The sequence below is a fragment of the Lactuca serriola genome, chromosome 3, assembly GCF_051521515.1.
Source record: "Lactuca serriola cultivar US96UC23 chromosome 3, Lser_US96UC23_V15, whole genome shotgun sequence".
NCBI lineage: Eukaryota > Viridiplantae > Streptophyta > Magnoliopsida > Asterales > Asteraceae > Lactuca > Lactuca serriola.
In genome coordinates, this window is record NC_136410.1 from 118,020,144 (window position 1) to 118,045,422 (window position 25,279).

The 25,279-nt window shown below is 33.2% G+C and overlaps 1 protein-coding gene across 1 annotated transcript; it reads left to right on the forward strand.

The window, feature by feature from the left end:
- The first annotated feature begins 4,919 nt into the window (after window positions 1-4,919).
- Window positions 4,920-8,059, forward strand: LOC145093092 (cytokinin hydroxylase-like). Its single transcript, XM_079031134.1, has 5 exons — window positions 4,920-5,259; window positions 5,690-5,916; window positions 6,018-6,259; window positions 6,357-6,738; window positions 7,584-8,059. Exons 1-5 carry the CDS (start codon window positions 4,965-4,967, stop codon window positions 8,004-8,006), a joined length of 1,569 nt encoding a protein of 522 aa, XP_078887260.1. The 5' UTR covers window positions 4,920-4,964; the 3' UTR covers window positions 8,007-8,059.
- The last annotated feature ends 17,220 nt before the right edge of the window (window positions 8,060-25,279 follow it).

Genomic DNA, 25,279 nt, shown 5'->3' on the forward strand with positions numbered 1-25,279 from the left:
TTAACAACTTGCAATGAAATTTTTGCAGCATTGTCAAGTCGAATTATCTTAATTGGGTAATCGTGGAAATGTGCCCTTAGGCTGATTATTTATGCAAGTAATATTGCAAAAACCAAATTACAGCTAGACAACAAGCACACATGTGACCATCTAGTTGACTCATCAATTAAAACCAAAAAATATCTAAATGGTCCACATGGTAGTTGAATTGGTCCACACATATCCCTTTGAATTTTTTCTAAAACTACGACTTTCATACCCAACTTTGTTCAATGATGGATGGGAAATTAATTTTCCTTGAGAGCATGCAACACAAGACAATTCATTATCTTGAAAAATCTTCTAGTTTTTCAAGGAATGACCACTTGAAGTTTCATTTATTCTACATACCATAATTGATCCGAGATGGCCCAACTGATCATGCTAAACTTTGAAGGTATTATCATACCTTTTATTTTCAATATCATGAGATTCAATCATACTAATATTTGTATAATACAATCCGGAGAATAATACATGTAATTTTTTTTTAAAAGATTTTTCTTACCCGATATCATTTTTGTAATATCGAGATAATTTTTATTACCATCATTAGTTATTTCAATATGATATTCGTTAGACCGAATATCCTTAAAACTTAATAAATTTCATGATGATTTTAACGAAAATAATGCATCACCAATTGTCATTATTGTCACTTGTGTAATACTATATTCGCTCTTCCGTAGCCTTCAATCTTGGTGATTTAGACGAAAATAATGCATCACTAATTTGTAATTAGTGTCCCTTGTAATATTACATTCGCTCTTCCGGAGCCTTCAATCATTTTTGCATTACATGTTATTATATTAACATTTGCTTCTCTAATTGATAAGTAAGCAAAATACTTTTCTTTATTAAAAATGTTATGTGTTATTGCATTGTCTGTAAGAAATATATCTTCCTTATTTCTTTTGCGAATATCCATATTTCTTTTCAATAAATAAAGAAAACACAAGAAACATTCGACTTAGAGAAATAAAGTCATATTTTATTAATTTAGGAAGATTGTGACGACATCATTTCTCATGAAACGAATATGACATAAAAACATAATAAATGTCATGCAACAAAACTACACATTATTCTGATCAATCATCATCCATATCACCACTTGTCCCTTCTGGGTAGACAAGAAAATCGGCAACATCCAAATGTGTCATTTCTAGTTGATCTTCATGAACATCACTTTGAATAAAATTTGTTTCGATATTTTTCCTTATATTTTAGAGAATCTTGATAAAGATCAACAAAATGATTTGCTAAGCGGCATGTACAAGACCAATGATCGGTCATTCCACATTAGTCACAAACATTTTCAACTTTTTTTTTGCCTTGACCACTTTTATCATTAGGATGTGGATTTTTGCTATTTTCCAACTTCTGATGGTTACTTGTAATCTTGTTATTTTTATGATAATTATGATAACCTCCACGACATCGGTTAGACCCATGACTATTATAATTATATGATGTTGCATTCACTTCAGGGAATGCACTAGAACCAGTCGGGATTGATTGGTGATTTTTCATCAATAACTCTTGTTTTGTTTAGCCACAAGAAGACATGAGATTAATTCATATTTATTTTAAACCTTTCTCATGATATTGCTACTGCAGGAGCATGTTAGTAGTATGAAAACTAGAGAAAGTTTTCTCTAGCATGGTTTTCCATAATGAAAATAGAAATCAAAATAAAGACTTGTATGTTAAGGAATTGTTAGTTAAGAAATTCCATAAAATAAGTTGCAAGCATTGACATGTAAAATTATAAAAAATACATACCTGAAAATGACAAGAACAACAAGGAGTTAGAGCTCTATGGTAGAGTCGTGCTGATAACATGTTATAAAATATGATCAAGTAACAAGATAAATTATAAAGTAAAGAAAGACATGAGAGTAGAGAGAACTTTTATTTCAATACTTGTGATGAAATCATCAAGTTTCTAATACATATGGCTCACTATTTATACTATCCAAATAAGAAGAAAGACGAGCTATAATATGAATACACATTATGATGGTGTATTATTACATTCATAAAACACATTGAACTGGTTGTTACTAATGCTAAATAATGACGGAGAGTTATGGGAGAAATGGAGAATCCAATGGTCATTCACAAACTAATATTTCATAACACATTAAACAATATATTATATTTAATTTTATTCATGTGTAACTCGCGGATAGAAGTCATATAACTCAAAATAACCAATATATTATATTAATTCAGTATACAAACTATTTTATCAAATTTAACAACGTTATTGTTATATTAAAATATATATATATTTGTAAAGACTCCAATTATATAGGAATTTCTGCGCATTACAATATTAACATAAATATAAATTTCAGTTCCACTTCAATAGCCCAAGAATATTTTGTAAATAATTAAAAGTGATAAATTGTTGTCATAAATGCAAAAACTAAATTGTAATATCAAATTAACTAAAATATTTTCAAAATATATTTTTATAATTGTTAAAAGTTTTCAAATAAGTAGTTTAAAATAACTTACAATAACAATAGTTAAAAATAATTATGTATAAATGATTATATTGTTACCTTTAAAATAAATAAAAAATAATGTTTGATGTTTTAAATAATTATAATGATAGAAATTAAAACATTAAGCAAATAAATTTTAAAAAATTAATTTACAATAACAACTATAAATAACAATAAACCATATATTATATTTAATTTTATTCATGTGTAAGTCGCGGGTAGAAGTCATTCAAACGATTGAGATTAAGAAGTTATAATAGATGTATATATTATCATATAATTCAAAATAATCAATATATTATATCAATTAAGTATAAAAATTATTATATCAAATTTAAAAACAACGTTATTGTTATATTTAAAAAAACATATATTTGTAAAGACTTCAACTATATAGTTGTTTCTGCGCAACGCGCGGACATTCGCTTAGTATATATATATATATATATATATATATATATATATATATATATATATATATATATATATATAATAGTTTGTTTTCATTTGGGGCAATAAAGGTAGTTTAAAAGTAAAATCAAATTAAAATATTTTAATCTTAAGTCATTAAGATTTAAAATGTTAAAAAAATAAACATATTATAACTCCTTATCATTTATAGTAAATTATGTCGTTAACTTAATTGTTCAAGAAAAATATCATAAAATCAAAGTCAAAATTACGAATTAATGAATTGTAGTAATTTTGTCACTTAACTAATTGAGAAATTTTAAAATTAAAAATAAAGCATTAATGTAATTGAAGTCGATTTAATATGACGTTTATAATAATTATTACATATCATTATTATATCATTATTATGTGGAATTTAAAAAAATAAAAAAACCCCATAAAATACAATATTGAAAATATATATATATATATATATATATATATATATATATATATATATATATATATATATATATATATATATATATATATATATATATATATATATATATAGCTAATAGTTTGTTTGCATTTGTGGCAATAAAGGTAGTTTAAAAGTAAAATCAAATTAAAATATGTTAATCTTAAGTCATTAAGGGCGGAGCGTTTTAGAGCTTTTAGCTTCTAGTGTTTGACAAAACGCTCCGTTTAAAACAAAAAGCTCCGTTTGACACTACAAGCTTCTAGCGTTTAGTTTAATCAAAACGCTACAAGTTACAAGCTACCCGCTACCAGTTAGTTTTGCCGAACACGCCCTAAGATTTAAAATGTTAAAAAAACATATTATAACTCGTTATCATTTGTAGTAAATTATGTTGTTAACCTAATTGTTCAAGAAACATATCTTTAAATATCATAAAATCAAAGTCAAAATTACTAATTAATGAATTTTAGTAATTTTGTCACTAAACTAATTTAGAAATTTTAAAATTAAAAATAAAGCGTTAATGAAATTGATGTCGATTTAATATGACATTTATAATAATTATTACATATCATTATTATGTAGAATTTAATAAAATGAAAAAAAACCCATAAAATACAATATAGAAAAAAATTAATTTTAAATAACCACAAATAACAGGTAGCAAAATGGATAGGTGGTGTGATATATGTCAAAAAAAAAAAAGATATTTATCTTATATATATCAAAAGTTAATAGTTTGTTTCTATTTAGAGCAACGTACTATAAAAGTAAAACCAAATTAATATTGAGTCTACCGTTAAAAAAAATAATAATATTAAGTCATTAAAATAGTTTACAACTCTTTAAGAGGTAATTATGTCATTAAACTTAGGTTATATTCGGTCTACTAGTTAAAAAGCTAGTTGTTAACTGAAAAATAATTGATAGCTGAAAATTAATTGTTATTTGAAAAACTATTTGATAAAAAGAAAATTAATGTTTTGTAAAAACTAACAAATAAATTAGTTGATATATAAAATGATTTACAAAATATTATTTTTATAATAAGTTATCGGTATATTTGAAAAATATTAAAAAATTTCTGAAAAACTAGTATAAATAGTTTTTAAAAAACCCAATTTATAATGATGATTTTAAGCTTGTTTTGAGTTGCAAAACATAATAACTTAAAAAAAAAAAAACTAGGTTTTCAATAAAATGTGGTGCGACAAACACAATATAATTTAGAATTTTTGAAATTATAAATAAAACAAGAATAAAATTGATTCCAATGACATTTATTAAAGTGGATATGTAAAAACAAAATTTTCCAATTACCATTGAAAAGAAAAAATAAGTGCCGATTTAGAAACGAATTTAATAGTCAATAAAAGTCAAATCTTGACTTCTTTTGGAATGAATCGAGTATATTTTATTCGTTCTCATGAGTGGTCGTCACTATAAATTGTGTTCCTTGGTTCCAAATATTTATTCTCAAACTTCCTTCTCTCTTTATCTCTCTCTCTCTCTCCCTCACTTTCTCAAAAAATATGAAATTGATTATGTCAATGGGTGTGGTTTTATGGGCACCTTTACTTGTATTTCTCTATCTCGTCTTGAAGATTGCTTATGAAACTCTTACTTGTTATTTGCTAACACCCATACGCATCAAGAACATCATGGCTCGGCAAGGAGTCCATGGCCCCAAACCCCGGTTCCTGATCGGTAACCTCATAGATGTTGCCTCCCTCGTCTCCAAATCCACCTCTTTTGACATGCCCTCCATTGATCACGACATCGTCCCTCGCCTCTTACCTCATCTCGTCCTCTGGTCCAAAATATACGGTACCTTTTCTCATATATATTGGATTCCACACACCATTAACGAGTTTGAAATCCTTTGTCTTTCGTTAAAGACAAACGAAAAGACAAGTTTTTCTTGTCATGTTTTGTTTGTTCTCACACTTGCGTTACGAGTCTATAACCATCTTAAATTCTTGTTCGGAAATGTAAAGACAATATATTCATTTCCTATAACTGATTTCAAATCAACTATGAAGAAAATTTTGAATTCATAACTTGCATGTAATGCAATAAAAGCGTTTCAAACACTTGATCTCTATATATCTTGAAACGTACCGAGGTGAAAAGATATTATACTTATAAGTATTTAATAACATAACGTCTGGGAAAATTATAGTATCTTGTTATGGATTTTAATGTTGTTACTTATATAAATCATAAAGTAATTAATAAAAGGAGTTTCCATTTCCAGGAAAAAGATTCATATATTGGAATGGTACGGAACCGCGGATGTGCTTGACGGAAACTGATCTTATCAAAGAGCTTTTAGTAAAGCACAGCACTAGTTCCGGGAAATCATGGCTTCAACAACAAGGCTGTAAGCATTTTATTGGCCGTGGACTTTTAATGGCCAACGGCGATGATTGGCACCACCAACGTCACATCGTCGCACCCGCATTTATGAGAGATAAACTCAAGGTATATACATACATATTTTCATATATATCTACGTACCACCTTCTATTATTTTACATTAAAACTTAAACTAAAGTAGACTTATTAAAGACTTTTTTATTTAGAGTTATGCGGGTTACATGGTGGAATGCACTAAGGAGATGATTCGATCAATGGAGAAAGAAGTAGCGATGGGACGTGAGGAGTTTGAGATTGGAGACTACATGGCTCAGCTCACAGCAGATATCATTTCACGAACTGAATTCGATAGTAGCTACGAGAAAGGGAAGCAAATATTTCATTTGTTAACGGTTTTACAACAATTGTGTGCTCAAGCTAGTCGTCACTTATGTCTTCCCGGAAGCCGGTATAAATCTTTTTTCCTCAAAAAAAACGATGCAACATGGTTTCCTATGTTTCTTCAAACGTTAATATTATCTCCTTTTTTTTTTGTGTATATATAGATTTCTTCCGAGCAAATACAATAGGGAGATAAAGTCGTTAAAGATGGAAGTGGAGCGACTATTGATGGAGATAATACAAAGCCGGACGGATTGTGTGGAGATTGGTCGGAGTAGCTCGTATGGGAATGATTTACTTGGGATGTTGCTTAACGAAATGCAGAAGAAAAGAGGGGAGAATGGATTCAGCTTGAATTTGCAGGTGATAATGGATGAATGCAAGACGTTCTTCTTTGCAGGACATGAAACGACTGCACTTTTACTCACATGGACGATCATGTTATTAGCTAGCAATCCATCTTGGCAAGATAAGGTCCGAGAGGAGGTTCGACTTGTGTGCAATGGTGGTTCACCCTCGGTTGAACATCTATCGAAGCTCTCTTTGGTATGTGGTGAACTTAATTTAAGAAGTATATATCTATAAACAAATCAACAAATGAGTTCATATTGATCAAATTGTAGATTAAAACATATATTTTTGATGGTTTCCACGTCCAAAATATTAATAGTTTTCGTGAAGTAAGCATCACTAGCAAATATATTAATCGACTCGTTTCTTATAAATAGGATACATAATTGTAGTTTGACTGGTTAAAACTATTAGTTAATTCGTTCATGTATATATAAAATATTAAAACGTATGGTGATGTGACGTAAAGGGGATGGCTTATGTAAAATATACCAAAATAATAATAGTAATAATAACAATGATACTGAAATAGATCTTTTAGTAATTAAATCCAATTTTATTTTTTAGGAAAATAAATTGTGAGTGGAAGTGCCTTGCTTTAAAGTAGGTGAAGTATAAATACTTAAAACAATCCTAAATGATTTTATTTGTTTTAATTAATTTAATATTATTATAAAAAAACAAGTTGACTTTAAATTAATAATTAAATGCGTTGAAATATTTTCACTGAAAACCATTATGATTTAAATAGACTCAAGATTCTCATGCATGGTTGTCTGGTTATAAACGGGTTTCCATTTTCATTATAATTTAAAAAAATAAAATGACATAATTATACTAAACTCTTAATTTTCTTTTGAACGGCAACTAAATTCTAATGGGTATGGTAACCAAACTTAATTCTATTCAAGAAAAAGAAATTTGTTTTTAATTTATTCAAACAAACGCTATTAGATATGAAAACAATAATTTTTGTTTTGTAGTATATATCTAATATCTAAGTTTTGATTAATATAATATTTGTTTTGAAATTGATGCAGTTAAACATGGTGATCAACGAATCTTTGAGATTGTATCCTCCTGCATCCGTGTTACCGAGGATGGCGTTTGAGGATATAAAACTAGGCGACCTCCTCATTCCAAAAGGGTTGTCGATATGGATTCCAGTGCTTGCCATACACCATAGTGAAGATATATGGGGTAAAGATGTAAATGAATTCAACCCTAATCGGTTTGCCTCAAGATCCTTCTCTCAAGCACGACATTTTATGCCGTTTGCTGCTGGCCCACGTAATTGTGTTGGACAATCTTTCGCATTGATGGAAGCTAAGATAATTTTGGCTATGTTAATATCCAAGTTCAAATTTATAATATCGGATAGTTATAGACATGCACCAGTTATAGTGCTAACTATAAAACCTAAATATGGGGTTCAAGTGTGTTTGAAGCCCTTAGAGGAATGAGAGAAGAGACGTTTTAAGTTTGCAAATCGAGAATGATCAATTTTGACTCTTTAGTGTTGGATTTTAAAGATATTTATGCTTTTTTATTTGTCTGTAGTTAAACTTTTTATAAGGGAGTGGAGAAGAAAGAAAAAAAGAGAGATAAAGATGGAATGATGGTTGTAATGATCAATTACACAAGATATGTTAATATAATGTGAAAGAAAAAGAGACAAGATTTTGGCTTTTTATGTGGTTGTTGTCATTAGTAGTTTTAAATTTATATAATCCCATAGAAAATATTGGAATTAGGAGTAAGGATATTTTATAAAACTTACCAAATTTCTAGCAATTTTCTTAGAGCATGTTTCTTTGATTCACTAATAGAAAAAAGAATAGGCATAAATTAAAGGAAGATAGCATGTATTTGTGTCTCATAAATACATATGTTTGTTATATATTTGAATTGATTTTTAACACATGACAGATATTTTCTATGTTATGACATTATGGTATATATATATATATATATATATATATATATATATATATATATATATATATATATATATATATATATATATATATATTCACTAATAGAAAAAAGAATAGGCATAAATTAAAGGAAGATAGCATGTATTTGTGTGTCATAAATACATATGTTTGTCATATATTTGAATTGATTTTTCACATGACATTATGGCTTTATATATATATATATATATATATATATATATATATATATATATATATATATATATATATATATATATATATATGTTATTGTATTCAAAATAATTATTGTGTTATTTTATGCATAAATATGTAACATTCATTTTCTAAATTTATCAAAAATTTACTTATTAGGAAACACAAGTTTAATTAATAAAAAGTTTCGAATTTTCAGATATATTTGATTTTCTTAATTTTGAATTTTCATTTTTTTAATTAATTTTATTATAATTCTAAGATAATTTTGTTAATGATATTTTATGAGAATGTCAGAATATCTATTCTGTCAAAATAAATGTTTTGAATGAATGCATATTTTGAAGACAAACAATAGTTTTAAACCATCAGTTTAAAAATAACTTTAAAAATTTCTTGGAAAATAACAAATTCTTGAACCATCAATTCAAGATTAAAAACAAACATTACATTAATTCTTATAGAATATGAGTAATGATTGCTAAGAATTACATTTATTGTTCAAGAATAAAAATAAAAAACTTTCAAATTGGGAAAGAAAACATCAAAATCTAACAACGACTAATATATTCTAAAAGAATAATGTGCTTCATTTCAATTTTGTGGTCCATTCTTCAAGCATCAACTTCTATGATTCCAACATAATTGGAATTCGTGATTCCATTCTAACAGAATTGGAATTCATATCTTACCTAACCAATTGCAAATAAAATCATATTCCCTAGCATAAATAAGCATCTAAATACCATATTCCAAAAGTGTATTACCTCTGGTACCCCTAATACCTTTTAGTAACTCCATTCTTTGTCCACACATTCATCCAGCAAGTTACAAAAGGGAAATTTCCTATGAATTTGATAATCCTTTTTATTTTGCAAGATTTACACCAGTGGATATTTTATTCAAAGCTAATATCCAACCAAAACAGTTTGGTGTCTAATTGTTTCATTCACAAGTATTGGTCCACCTACACAATGTATGTCTTGAGAAATTTCATTTTATCTCATTCGACCAGTGAATATGGTTCACCTAAACAATGAAATTGTAAAGAAAGATCAAGTGAATCATAGATTGAATAAATATCAATAAATCACAATGCTTTGAAAATCAAAATTAAAGAGTTGACCTCTCGATGCTTAGAAAATCGGAATGCAAAAGCAAAGGGATGAAGCAGAGTTAAGAACAGTAGGGTTGAACAAACCATCACACACATACAACAAAATCGAACACTAAGGTGCAATAGAATCGAAGTAAACTCGTTAAAAAAAAATCGAACTGATGGAAGACTATGGTTCAAAAATCAAACCTTTGATAGAAATCGAAGATTTTACCTGTGATGGAATCGTCGACTGGAGTGGAGTCGTCGGTTGTGTATACGCTAGAGATGAAAGCCTTGCTGGAGATGGGTGTCGTCGCGTGGATGCCGACGGGATAGCCAGAGGTGAGCAGTCGACTAAGGGTCGTCTCGTGTAGCCGGAGGTAAGCAGCGTGGAGAGAAGCGCTAGTGGTGAGCAGCGGAAGTGACCAGCACCGATTGACAGTCTTCTAGTGTGGCCGGAGACGCCTACATTTGGCCTGATACGGAATACTTTGGACTTTGGAGGATTCACGATGTAGGCGAATCCATCTTTTCTCGATCGAAAGGAACACAGGTTTAAAAGCCCTAATCTTTTAAGTGGATCGACTGAAAGCTCTAGCCTCTTATGTTCTTCAATCATCGGCATCGGTTAGGTTGAAAAAGAAGGGATGGATCGGTGATAAAGAAGCAGTAACCGTTTCAAGGGATTTAAAGGAAAGCAATCCAATATTTTAGGGATTAATTAATTTTTTTTTTAATTATATGTCCTTATTTAAGTTTTTGAAATGATTGGCCCACATTTATGCATACAATAACACAATACTTACTTTAAACACCTGAACTTATCTCTCTCTCTCTCTCTCTCTCTCTCTATATATATATATATATATATATATATATATTCCAAATTTACTTTATTCAAACTAAAATACACTTGTAATCCAAAATAAAATATTATATATAAAAAACAAATTTCAGAAAGTCTATATCTTATGTCAAATACAAAGTAGCATTTCAAATTTATTGAAAATATTGATTCCAAGTACAAATAATTCACATATTTAATTTCTCATTTCAATCTCCTTTTTTTTTTGTTTTATGTCAATATCTTCATCACAATCGAACTATTTTCATAAGGTTTTAACAATGTAGGTTTAGAAAATACTTTGTCTCTGTCTATATTCATATTTTCAATATCATTATTATCATCATGACATAATCATCATTTTACTAATTTTGTTTCCAGACCTATATTAAGAAGAGGTGATTGATCACAATCTATGGATTTGTGAAAATACAATTGTAAATTGTTTCAAATAATCAAAGAACTAATATTATAGCATCTAATTTTCTTTTTCTTTTTTCCTTTTACAATATTGTACTTAGAAATATCTACCTAATTAAAGTAATTTAATTTCATCAAAATAAAAAAAAAAGTTTTTAGTGATGTAGATTTTTCAATGTAAATAACTTTATAAGAACAAAACTAAAAGTATAACGTTATTATCATGTACACTTTTTAAAGTTTAATGTGTAATTAAGAAAATAAGTTGAAAATACAATTCTATAATATATAGAAATAAACATGTTATAATACAAAAATAAGTTAAAATATAATACTATATTTCGCATTTAAACCAAAAATATATTCTTTAACTGAATTTTTATAATAACATCTTACTTTCATTTTTTCCTATTACAACATTATAATTTAGAAAATCTATCCAGTTAGTAGCAATGTCACCAAAATACAACAAATTTCACAATGCCAAAATTGGGCTTGTTTTGCAAACTATAATATCGTAATAAGAAAAAAATATGAATGAATAATGCTATAACAAAAAATGGAAGTATGTTATTATTTTTTTGCATTCCAAACACACTTAGAAAGAAAGTAACAAAAATGATAGATCTTACTTTAGATTTCTATCAACCCATTCAGTAAGTGTTTCAACTCTTGTTTGTATCCAATATTTTTCCAAATCAACAATCAATAACTTCTAAGACCAGATGATATCTCTATACGTGGTAATTTGCCAATGGTAGCTGCTATAAATATATACACACAAAATTTTCACTTTTTTAGAAAATGCCCCATAACAAGCAATGTTATTTTTAGCAAAAAGAATTATCTATAAGAGAAAAAACAGTACGCAAATGATATATATATAATTTTTCCTATGTCACCTTTAAGCCACTTGGAACCTTATAATAAAATATTATATTAAGATATTTAATAGGCTACACACCAATAGCTACGTATAACTAGGCTAGGGAAAAATGACGACATGTATAACTTAAAAGACTATGCAATATAGTATTTTACTTTGAATTGTCTCCTGATTTTAGCAATGAATTTCAACCACAACTCATGCCTTTAAATCAACATTTTGATTCGTCACATGTAATTAATAACAAACTTTTGTTAGTATTGTAAAAATAAACACTAAGACAATAAAGAAATTACTCCCCAATGAGAAGGTATAACTATGACCAGTTTATCACCCGATATTACTCATTGGTTCTACATGTAACATTATTTTTCTTAAAATAGGTAAAAGAAAACTTGACAAAGACTTTAATAGTAAAGAGTATTGTCGAAAATCTTACATTCATTGATGTTCTCTTATGATATGAATTCTGTCATATAGGTGTTCAAGATACCAACTAGTGAGATTATTGTCCCTAACATCCATTGGAAAGTGGACTATAAGGTCATTCGTTTAGTCCCCGTACCATAGATGAATGTTGTTAACTAAAATAGTAGCCTTTTGGATATAACACCACAGTTGGATGTCATTGTTTGATTATTGTGTAAGCATTGGTAGCAAGACCTATTGGTGATAGTTGTTGATTGATTTTGACGAGCTTAATTTGTCGGTAATATCTATAACTAATATTGTTGAATAATTTTTGTATCCTTTGCAGTTGGATTGTAACGCCTGGTCTCCAAGTAAAAATTCTTAAGATATAAGTATTATTGAGTTTGTGATTTGGCCTAATACGTTGGGCGTAATCATGGCACGCTGGGCGTACCATGGCGAGCTTTGGACACATGGTTTTCCCCCTAGTAACTTGGGCGGACATATAGTATGCTGGGCGTACCAGAGCTAGATGAAAACCCTAATTTTTACGGTTTGTACCCTATTTAAGCAACCTTATTCCCTAATGTTCTCTCATTACCAGCCTCCATTGTCCCTAAAAGCATTATCTCGAACCCTAACCCATTTTTAGAGAGAATTGATCCTTGTGTATGTTTTGGTGTGTGTTTGGTACATCTTGAAGAAGAAGAAGCTTGGTGAATGAGCATTAATCAGTTTAGATCTTGTAGATCCATGGTTTATTCATCTTTCTCAGCTTCATAGAGGTATAAAGTCTTGACCTTGGTTATTATGTGCTTAGAGCTAGAACTAGTTGAGATTTGAGAATATTTTGGTCCCATGAATGAGTTCTTGTGAGTAAATGTTATTCTAGAAGTTTTGAATTGTCCCTTTGATGTTTCTGAGGTTTTCAGTTCATAAAGTTTGCAACTTGATGGTTGTAGATCAACCATGCATAAGTTAATGATTATTAGATGGAAGTAGAATGCTAAATCTAGGGTTTTAGTCTTTTTCCATTATAGCTAGACAATTAGAATTCGTTTTACTGCTGTTAATTACCTCAATCATGAGCTAAAACTCTTAAACTTCTGTTTGGGGATACAATATTGATACTATGGTTTGATTTATGGTAGGATTAATTCAATGTTGGTGATTTTGTTGATTTTAGCTTGTTAAAGAACCTTGTGTGTGAATAATAACTATTTTTCTATTAATAGGAAGATAATTAAATAGTATGAACATCTTTTAATTGTCAACCTCATATGCTTATGTGACCACTTTATCATATGTCTAGGATTAATGAACATGAAACTAGAATTAATAAGAAAAATAGGTAAATTCAAGTATGAGCTTGTGTGATGATCATCAACAAGAAGTTAACTAAATGACCAAATTAGTTAGCTATTACAAGTCTAAATTAACCCGAATAAATAATCTAGTGAATTAAAATAAATTAGACAACTGATCAATGTTTGAGTTAGTTTGTTCTCTAAGGATTAGTGCAGCGAATGTGAATCTAATCACTTGAATCGGTAACCAATAGAAGAATTAATCCATTGCAAAATTACCATAATATCAACCATAGGATCAATTGAGTTGAACTAAACAGAAGTCCTTCCCATTATTGAATCTAGTTAATTCTTTGCTTTTCTAGATTTTAGATTAAGTGATAGCTAGTAAGTTTCTAGTCTTGTAAAACTAGAGAAACCCCCTACTTATTAATTAATTTCGATAAAATTAGTTTTTAGTTTTAATTTACCGTTCCCTGTGTTCGATACCCTACTTATTTAACTATACCACAATGATAGGTCCATTGCCTTTGTGTGTTCATTTGATAATTAAAAGTAGGTTTAAAACTAGTTCGTTTCACACACAACAAGTATTCTAGGCTTAGGCAATGGATTGAGGAGCCCATTAAGGGAATGGTCAAATAACCTTTTACCCTTGGAGTCGCGATTAAGGATTTGAACTCTCGATTATGATTTATGTCCCAATTGTTAATTAGGGTTTTATTAATAGTGATTTAATACGGAGATTTTCTTGTTCAGCAGCTCGGATGTTATTTGTTTATCAATGGATCGAGGTGAGTCTTTTCACAGTGTTTTAGTCGGTCGAAGGCACCAATGTCGGCCCATCAATTATTGTTATTAGAATGCTAGCTATTTGTGTAACTCTTGCATGTATTGTACGCATTTGTATGTGTGCCGGGTGGGGCCCGGTGCTAGGCGAGGACTGATGAGTGTGTTGAGGGGACCTAACACATGTTACTGACTGATTCGTATCGGGCGGAGTCTGATGGAGGTCAGGTAGGATTAGTCTCTAAGCCCGTAACTATATTTGGTAAGTATTTGACCCGGTTGTGCATGGTCCTTTTAGGTTGCCTTCACCGAAGCAACATGATAGGATGATTTATGAATAAAGAGATTATTATGATTTATTAACATGTTTTATGAATAATATATTAAAGGAGAAATCATAAATTTTAATTAATATTAGACAATAATTAATTAAGAATCAATTATGTGGCTAAAAGAGATTAATTAAATAAAAGGGACTGGAACTGTCAATTGTGTGATAGTTGATTTGGGCTGAAAATCCTTTTGGATTTAAGGGGTGGATGAAATTTAGAGTGGGAGCCCATCTGATTTCGTCCAAGGCCTTTATTTTGGAAGGTTCTTTGGATTGCTTAAGGCCTAAGCTATCCAATTAGGGTTTTGATTGAAACCCTAGCAGCACAAGTATAAATAGACCCTTAAGGATTCAGAAATTGGCTCACCCTAATTCTAAGAGTATTAGAGCCGACTTCAAGAGCTTCCAACCTCTCTCCAAGATCATCCTCTTGCTTGTGGTGTTTGTAAGCCATTAGAGGAGTGACATTTGCGACTCTAAGCTCCAAGGACAAGAAGATTCAAGCTTTTCAAGAAGAGGTAATCATCTAGATCTGTTTTTTATGTTAATTTCGAATTATATACACTAGATCTAGGGTTTGCAAGTCTTGGATGAATTGCATGTACAATAGAGAAACCTAGACCCAAGCATTAGGGTTTGTATGAGCACATAAGATATTCTTTTGGCTCAAACCTATCAGTGGTATCAGAGCCTTGATTGGCTTCTATTGTATTTGATGCTTTATGTTTCACTCTTGCTTGAAAATTGAGTGTTTCGGTCCTTTGCCTGGCAGACTCGGCGAGTCCCAATGTGGGCTCGATGAGTAAATGAACTCGACGAGTCCATAAGGGGACTCGGCGAGTCGAAGCGTCAGACAGAGGGATTTTCGGGATTTCTTGTTGTTTTACTTAAGGATAATTGTCAAAATCGTTTTCAACTAATAAAATCCGAATTTTATTGTTGTTATATGTTTATCCTTTCCAAAACAAAAGATAATTGCCATTTATTTGAATAATAAATTCCTTATATGATAATATTTGATTATTTAAATTATTGATGAAATATCTTGTGAATAAAATTGATTATGCCAAATTTAGATAATCATTAAATTAAATGTTTAATTTTAAATGCTATTTGATCCTATGTATTTTGAAAAGTTCAAAACTTGCCCTCAAGTTTTGAAATTTAAAATTTTTGATTAAAAGTTTAATTTGAACTATTTAAATTTCGAACCCTAGAAATTTACAAGTTTAAAATTCAACCTTATACTTTATAATATTATCAGATTAATATATATATATATATATATATATATATATATATATATATATATATATAACTTAAATGTTAGTCTTACCATTAGTAGGCCTCATTCACGAAGCCGGTCTATAAGGGGGTATAAGGTTATGGCCTATAAAATGGTCGTTTAATGGGTGTCCACTCTCACCCACCGCTTCCTTGATTGGTGGAGGTTCATTAGACGAACGGGTAGGATAGGGCAACCATTTCCTCATAAAAGTATAATGAATTTATAAAAGTAACTAAATATTTTTCAAAATTCCCAATCTTAGTTACTTTAGGCAAAAGTGAATTGATGCAATTTCGGGAAATTACACTTTATACCCTTGCTAAGACGTTAGTGGAACGTGTGTGGTTAACCGGCACACTAATTTGGTTCTAAGAAAAGGTGGCAAATGGTGACTCATTGTTTGTCATAGTTCGATGGAGCGTGTGTGGTTAACCGAAACATTGAATATGTGACTATAACAATGAGGGCACCATGTATATTTGCATGGTTATTCACACCCGCTTTGTGATCCTCGGCATCCCAGTCACAATCTTGAGGGCATATCGAGATTTAAACATGCCATTGAAAAGTTCAATGAATCTCAAAAGATCTAGGAGTTTTCAATACATTTAAAACATAATTTTTTTATTTCGTTTTTCATGGTGGAGAATTAGTGAATCGTCATTCACTTACTTTCAAATTATTTACTTGTTAGATTACGACATCCCTTTTCTGATTTGTAAATAATGTTGTTGGATCCTAGCCCTAATTTCTCATTTGGGTGTTTAATTGGGGATTCATTTCTAATCAAACTTTGTTGTTTTTCCTTTTCAGATGTCGAACGTCAACAACAATGCTTCCGGCTCGAATTCCTCCGGCTCATTCTCACTCATGAACTTGTGTGGGAGAGTGATCTTCGACGGGTCCAATTTCAATGATTGGATCCACAAAATCCGAATGGTCACTCGTTACGAGGACAAAGAGTATTTCCTCGATGAGAAGCTGAAGGAAATCAACGTCAACACTGCCTCTGCAGAAGAGATCGTGGCCTTTGAGGCTCATGAGCGTTATGCTACGAAGGTCCATTGCATCATGCTGGCGACTATGACTGCAGAACTCCAGAAGTCCTATGAGGACATGTATCCCTATGAAATGCATAAAGACTTGCTGGACCGGTACCACCAGAGCACTAGGCAAGAAAGGTATGAGATCATCACTTCGATGATCACTACCAGAATGGGTAATGGAGAGTCCCTTACAACTCATCTGCAAAAGATGTAGAGATATGTCGATCGACTGCTAAAGTTGAATGTTAACTTTGATGAAGAGTTGGCAATTGACATCATCCTTCCCTCCTTGCCTCCCTGCTATAACCAGTTCCGCATGACCTACCACATGAATAAGATAGAGGTCGCTTTGAGCAAGCTTCAAGGCTTGCTAAGGACTGCTGAGAGAAATCTCAAGGATAAGTTTGTTGCATCAACTCCTACTCCTGTTGTTGCCCTTGTCATGGCAATTGGGCAAGGGAAGGGTAATAAGAGGAAGGCTCCCTCAAAGAGCCATCACAAGGAAAGTCCCAAGATGGTACCTCTTCTAGTGGAACCAAAGTTGGTTCTGCTAAACCCTACTCAAACCCCAAGGAGGCAGAGTGCCACCACTGCCACAAGATAGGGCATTGTAAACAAAGCTGACCAGAGTATCTGCAAGCAATCAAGGATGGGAAGATCAATCCATCCTACACAGGTATTTACACTATTAAATCTAATGATTCCTCACATGCCATTTCTTGGGTACTTGATATAGGATGTGGTTTTCACATTTGATCTGATTTGTAGGGCCTAAGAAGAAATAGGGATGTGGAGCATGGGAAGATAAATTTGATCATGGGGAATAGAAGATCGTCGCCTGTCACCAAGATCGGAGTTTACTCTTTAATGCTCAGTAGTGGATTAGGATTAGATTTAAATAATTGTTATTCGCCAGATATGGCAAGAAACATCATTTAATTTCATGGTTTATATAGACAAGATTTTAGATATTCATTTGATAATGAAAAGGGTTCTATTACTGCTTATCTTTATGGTGTCTTTTATTTTGAAGCATTGCCTTGTAATGGAATATATGAAACTGTGATGGTTATATATAACTTAGGAAATGATGTAGTGTGTGTTGATTCATCCAATGGTTTGGATAAAGCATGCTTGTGGCATTGTCGTCTTGGACATGTCAACAAGAAACGCGTAGCCCAACTCCAAAAGGATGGAGTGTTGGAGTCATTTGACCTTAGGGACGATGACGTGTATGAGTCTTGTTTACATGGAAAGATGACCAAGTCACCCTTCACTGGCACTTGTGAAAGGGGTGAGGGTTTATTGGATTTCATACACACCGATGTGTGTGGGCCCTTTAGATCCACCACAAGGGATGCGAGCCGCTTCTATGTGACTTTCACCAATGATTATAGCAGATATGGGTATATCTAGTTAATCAGGCACAAATCAGAAACCTTTGAAAATTTCAAGGAGTTTAAACAAGAAGTGGAGAATCAAATGGGAAGGAAAATCAAGATGCTTCGATCCGATCGAGGTGGAGAGTACTTAAGTCTTGAATTCCACAACAACCTCAAGGAATGCGGAATTGTTTCGCAATTGACGCCACCTAGGACACCGCAGTTGAATGGTGTGGCTGAGAGGCATAATCAAAACTTGATAGACATGGTTCATTCTATGATGAGTCGTGGTTCACTAGCTATGCATTATGGGGGTATACCTTAGAGTCTGTCTCCCATATCCTTAACTTAGTCCCTAAGAAGAAGGTTGCCAAAACACCTCACGAGACGTGGACAAGGAAAGCTCCCTCATTTTCACTTATCAAGGTTTAGGGTTGCGAGGCTTTTGTAAGATGAGAGACTCACGACAAGCTCGAACCTCGTAGTGAACGGCGTATTTTCATCGACTACCCACATAAGTCCTTTCGATATCTCTTCTATAGACCGAGTGACAATTTTGTCTTCGTCACGAGGAGAGGGGTTTTCCGTGAGTGAGAACTCATAAGCCAAGGGGACAGTGGGAGGCAAATCGATCTTAAAGATATCCAAGAGTTGAGCGATGAAGGATCCTCTAACGATGGCACTCAACGCAAGGAAGTAACTCCGGTTGAACCGATTGACGCGTCCTTACCTCTTATACGTTCCGAAAGAGTCAGGGTTTAACCCCAATTTTATGGTTTTCGTATTACTATAGAAGGGGATACATTCATTAGTGATGGTACAATAGTAAATTTGGACAAACCTAATAGCTATAAGGAAGCCATGGCAGGCCCGGAGTCTGCAAAGTGGAAAGAGGCGATGGACAACGAGATTCAGTCCATGTATGACAAACAAGTTTGGAATTTGGTTGACAATGTACTAGGTCATAACGGTTGGGTGCAAATGGATCTTCAAGAAGAAGACCGACATGGATGGGAATGCGCACACCTATAAGGCACGATTGGTTTCGAAGGGTTTCAATCAAACACCCGGAGTTGACTATGATGGAACCTTCTCACCAGTTGCGAAGATAAAGTCTATTAGGGTGATGCTGGCCATTGCTGTATTTCATGACTATGAAATATGGCAGATGGATGTCAAAACCTTTCTACTTAATGTAAATTTGGCTGAGGATGTTTACATGGCTCAGCCAGAGGGTTTTGTCGACGCAAAGCATCCGGATAGAGTGTGCAAGCTTGAGAAGTCCATTTATAGACCGAAACAAGCATCTTGCAGATGGAATCTTTGTTTCGATGAGAAAGTTAAAGAGTTTGGTTTTCTACGAAGCGAGCATGAATCATGTGTATATGTCAAAGACAGTGGGAGTATAGTTAGCTTCCTCGTATTGTATGTCGATGACATACTGCTCATAGGAAATGACATCCTGACGCTGCAGGAAGTCAAGTCCTGGTTCGGGAAGTGCTTCGCTATGATGGACCTCGGAGAGGCTGCCTATAGTCTAGGAATAAGGATAGTGAGAAAGAGAAGTAAGAGACTAATAAGACTTAGTCAGAATACTTACTTGGACAAGGTACTAAAATGTTTTACTATGGAGAATTCCAAGAAAGGGGGAGTTACCAATCCAAAGTAATGCCAAGTTGAGTAAGACTCAAAGCTCGAGTACCAAAGTCGAGATAGCAAAGATGAGCAGAGTACCATACACTTCCACAGTTGGCTTGATTATGTATGTTATGACTTATACTCACCCTAATGTGGCCTTCACTTTGAGCATGGCCATCAAATATCAAGGGAACCCTGACAAAGCGCATTGGACCGTAGGCAAGAATATTGTTAAGCACCTTCGGAGGACCAAGGAATGGTTTCTAGTCCTTGGAGGGAGTGATGACTTAAGGGTGCAAGGGCACAATGACGCCATTTTTCTGACCGATAGGGACAATTACCATTCGCACTCGGGCTGGGTCTTTAGCCTTAATGGAGAAGCAGTGACTTGAAAAAGTTCCAAGTAGGAGACCATAGCTGATTCAACCTACGGATCACAGTACATTGTAGTGAGCGAAGCGTCAAAGGAGGAAATATGGTTGATGAACTTCATTGGAGACCTTGGAGTTGTGCCGGCCATACAAAATCCTATGGAAATTTTCTATGATAATGAAGGGGCGGTTGCCTTGACTAAGGAATCGAGGGATCATGGCAGATCTCGACATATCAACATAAAATATCTCTTTATTCGACATCGGGTGGAAGAAGGACTCCTTGTAGTGAAGAGGGTATCATCGGAGGATAATCCAGCAGATGCGCTTACAAAAGGACTGAGTAGGGTTAAGCACTTGCAGCATGCTAGGAGCATTGGGCTGAAGGATGATATTAGTTTAGATTAGATAGTTTAGAAACGTGTAATAGATAAATTGTAAGTAACATTCGATGATTAAATAAATGGCTATTATTTATGAGTAAATTTAATATCTTATGTTCATTGGTTTCCTATTGTTTCACTTTGCATGTATTGACTTCCTGAATAATGAGATTATTCGAACGGTCCACAGTCGTTCATATGTTGGAAGTAGGTATGAATGAAGACTGTCATGAATTGGTGTGTAGATCGTCTAAAGTGTATTAGACATACCAAAAGTTTTATACAAAGTTCATGAGTGCTTATGAACTTGGTTTGAGCTTTGGAATAAACCCATGCTTGCTGGAATCACTTCATGGAATTTATCACGAGTGATCGCAAGACGATAATATCATATAGTCTTAAAACCTAGATATATGGTTTATTGTTTGCTAATTAGTTGTGCATTGATAATGTGTAAACACATCAATAACTTGATGTTATAAAATGCATTGTTGTGTATGATTTGATTAGTGGATAGTAAATGCACATAAGTCGAAGTTTGTCTGTTCCTTTTATCCTAAGATGGTAAAAGAGATATCAGGACCCCTCAATGATTTGGTTTGACTTATGTGTCCGGCCCGGTCAGTACTGAATTGATGTGTTCAACTAAGTTCTATGTCAAATGAATCTGAGATCGAGAAACAAACTGCTGGACAATAAGTATGATTATGTTCCATGTAATTGTCCACACGATATCTAGAACGGAGGACTATATGATCCCCTATCTAAAGGACAGGTTATTGATAAGATCAGAGTTCGACAGCGTCTTTGAGAGCTACGATTTCTAATCGGATTGTATTTACATTTGTAGATACTAGACTTATCCAAGTGGGAGACTGTTGGATTAGTGTCTAAGCTCGTAACTATATTTGGTAAGTATTTGACCCAGTTGTACATGGTCCTTTTGGGTTGCCTTCACCGAAGCAACATGATTGAATGATTTATGAATAAAGAGGTTATTATGATTTATTAATATGCTATATGAATAATATATTAAAGGAGAAATCATATAGTTTAATTAATATTAGACAAGAATTAATTAAGAATTAATTATGTGGCTAAAAGATATTAATTAAATAAAGGGGACTAGAACTGTCAATTTTGTGATAGTTGATTTGGGCTGAGAATACTTTTGGATTTAAGGGGTGGACAAAATTTAGAGTGGGAGCCCATCTAATCTCGTCCAAGGCCTTTATTCTGGATGGTTCTCTGGACTGCTTAAGGCCTAAGCTATGGAATTAGGGTTTTGACTGAAACCCTAGCAGCACAAGTATAAATAGACACATAAGGCTTTAGAAATTGGCTAACCCTACTTCTAAGAGTACCAGAGCCGAATTCAAGAGCTTCCAACCTCTCTCCAAGATCATCCTCTTGTTTCTGGTGTTGGTAAGACATTAGAGGAGTGACATTTGAGACTCTAAGCTTCAAGGACAAGAAGATTCAAGCTTTTCAAGAAGAGGTAATCATCTAGATCTGTTTTGTTATGTTAATTTCGAATTATATACACTAGATCTAGGGTTTGCAAGTCTTGGATGAATTGCATGTACAATAGAGAAACCTAGATCCAAGCATTAGGGTTTGCATGAGCACATAGGATGTTTATTTGGCTCAAACCCATCAGGTAGGGCCCATTGTATGTATGGTATGTGGTATTTTGGGGGGAACTCACTAAGCTTTGTGCTTATGGTTTTATTTTGTTTTTTAGGTCCTTCCGGTTCGAAGGCGAAGAGCTCGGGATGATTGTATCGCACACACCATGTTTTCCTCATTATTGACTATGTTATATTTTGGACTTGGATGATATACTTATATTTTCCATTATGGTTTTCTATGAACAAATATTGGTTGGTTGTTTTTCTAATATAAAATGATTTTTTTGGTTACAAATTTCTGGACGTTACAAGTTGGTATCAGAGCCTTGGTTTGAGGGATTCAGACATACTCTTGGGTGTGTCTGAACTCAAACCGAGGATTTGGTAAGTTTTCCTTATAAAAGAAAATATTTTTCGACAAGCTTTTCTAATAAAAGAAACGAGTGTGGTGCATTCAATCGACTGAGCTCAAGTAAGTTTTCCTAAAATACCCATACATGTTATATGTTTTATTTTGTGATATAAGAATTGCATGATAGTTTAGGGCTAAGGGCCTGCTCATGATTGCATGATAGAATGCTAGGAGAGATGCCTTTATGTGCCTATTGTATGACCTTGTAGATTTGCATGATAGCATTTAATCAGTTATTGGATAAGATAACCTTTTTAGGTGATGCTATGTTTCAGATTACTCAATGCTTGAATGTTGCATGCTTTGTGCTTTTAGGGTTATCATTAAGGCTGTGTTTGGCGTGCCACATCTAGTTGATAAGCTAGCTTATTTTTTGAGCTTTTTTATGTTGTCGTGTTTGGTAAGCCAAAAAGTGGCTTATAAGCTAGCTTTTTGAAAAGCTACCTAGACTAGTTTTTAGGAGCTTTTTTATAATTTTACAGATACACCCTTAATTAATTATAAAAACACATACTCTTACACATCCTTTTATGTAATTTTATATATTTCAGCTAGCTTTTCAGCTAGTTTTACCAAATGTTATTTTTTATCACCTAGCTTTTCAGCTATCAGCTAGCTTTTTAGCTATCAACTAGCTTTTCAGCTTGTATGCCAAACATAGCCTAATATTGGCTAACTATTAAGCGAATGTGATAGGTTACATATTATTGGTACTAGGCAATTTTAGAAGTTTAATTTTAAATCTATTGTGAAACTCTTGTTTGAGTCCAACCGTTGAAGTGTAAGACCTTTCAGTCGAAGAATTACCTAGTATCACTAATATGTAATTGTATTCATGAGGTAGCTAGATGATATTAGTGGGAGTTCTTTCTGCAACTGATAGCAGAGAGTGTTGTGATCATAGCCTTAGGAGAGCCTAGGAGATGTCTTGGTATGATGAGCGTTTGCTATGCGAATGATTGTTCATATTTTTAGAGAAGTAACTTGGAGGATTGATTGCTTTTTTTGATCAAATTACAAATTGATGTGGAAGGTAGTATTGGGCCCGTACTACTAGAAGCAGATGATCCATGCTCGAATTGAGGAAAGTGAAGATGAGACCAAGGAAACTCGTAGTGTTTAGTAATCTTCGAGTTTTTTCTGTTGGTTTCTTTGGTTTACTTTCAGTATGGTGATCACTCGAGGAGGTTTAGGTTCTGGTGAGGGATCGAGTTCGGGATCTAGAGTCAGATGCGTGGATGATCAAATATGGGAGTTCATTTCGTCCGAGATTACCTGCAGCATTCTGGAGCAGAGTCCTGTTATCTTTGGTTCAATAAACAAGGGTGCTATGAAGTTGATGGGTACGCATCTGAGCATATTCCGTACCGAGATGGTGGCTTTGGTGGGTGCGCGTTCTTTGACCTTCTGAGATTTTCATCCATGTGGGTCCCTTGAATTCTATGGGAAGATGAACTCCATTGCTAGCAGACGGTGGTTGATGGACATCAGGAACGCCTTCCGGTCTAACCTCTGTCCCAAGGAGGCGAAGATCAAACTTGCATCTTATCTTCTGAATGATAGAGCCTGTGATTAATGGAATGTGGTAGGACATGCCTTAGGAGGCAGGGCTGTCGAGGCGATGATGTGGGATGATTTTTTAGTGAGGTTCAGGGTTGAGTTTGCACTAGTGATTGAGGTTCAGCAGTTGGCGAGGGAGTTTCAGGACCTTCGCCATACTACTGAGACAGTGGCAAGGATTACTGCCATGTTTAGGGAGAGGGCCTTGTTAGTTCCACAATATGTTGCAGAAGATGAGATGAAGAAGGCCTGATATCATGATTTGTTTAAAGACGAGATACAGGAGTTCGTTAGTATATCTAGTTGCCAGACATTGGAGGGCATGATAGCTCGGGCCCGCGAGCGATATATTGTTTTGGAGTCTGTACGGAAGAGGAAAATGGTTCAAGATTAGGCATTAGAGGGTTCAGGCAAGATGCCCAAGCGTTATGATTTGAGATCAAGGGGTTAGCAGGGTAGGGGCCGCTGTGGAAAGTGATGTAAGACGTACAATGGGTTTTGTAGGGTGGGTGGTTCTAGTTGCTTCAAGTGTGGCAGCATGGGACACTTCAGCAGGGATTGCACCACTACCACCACCACCCAGGTATCAGATATAATTTGCTTTCATTGCAATTAGAGGGGCAATAAGAAGGCCAACTGCCTGAGTTTAGCAATGGTAGGACCAATTGGAACACCAGCTCTGACGACTCTGAGGATCACCGATGGTCGCCAGGGCAAGGCGTAGGAGCCGATTTTGAGGAGCAGAGCATTTCAAATGATAATCTAGGAGGCTCGTGCTACACCTGATG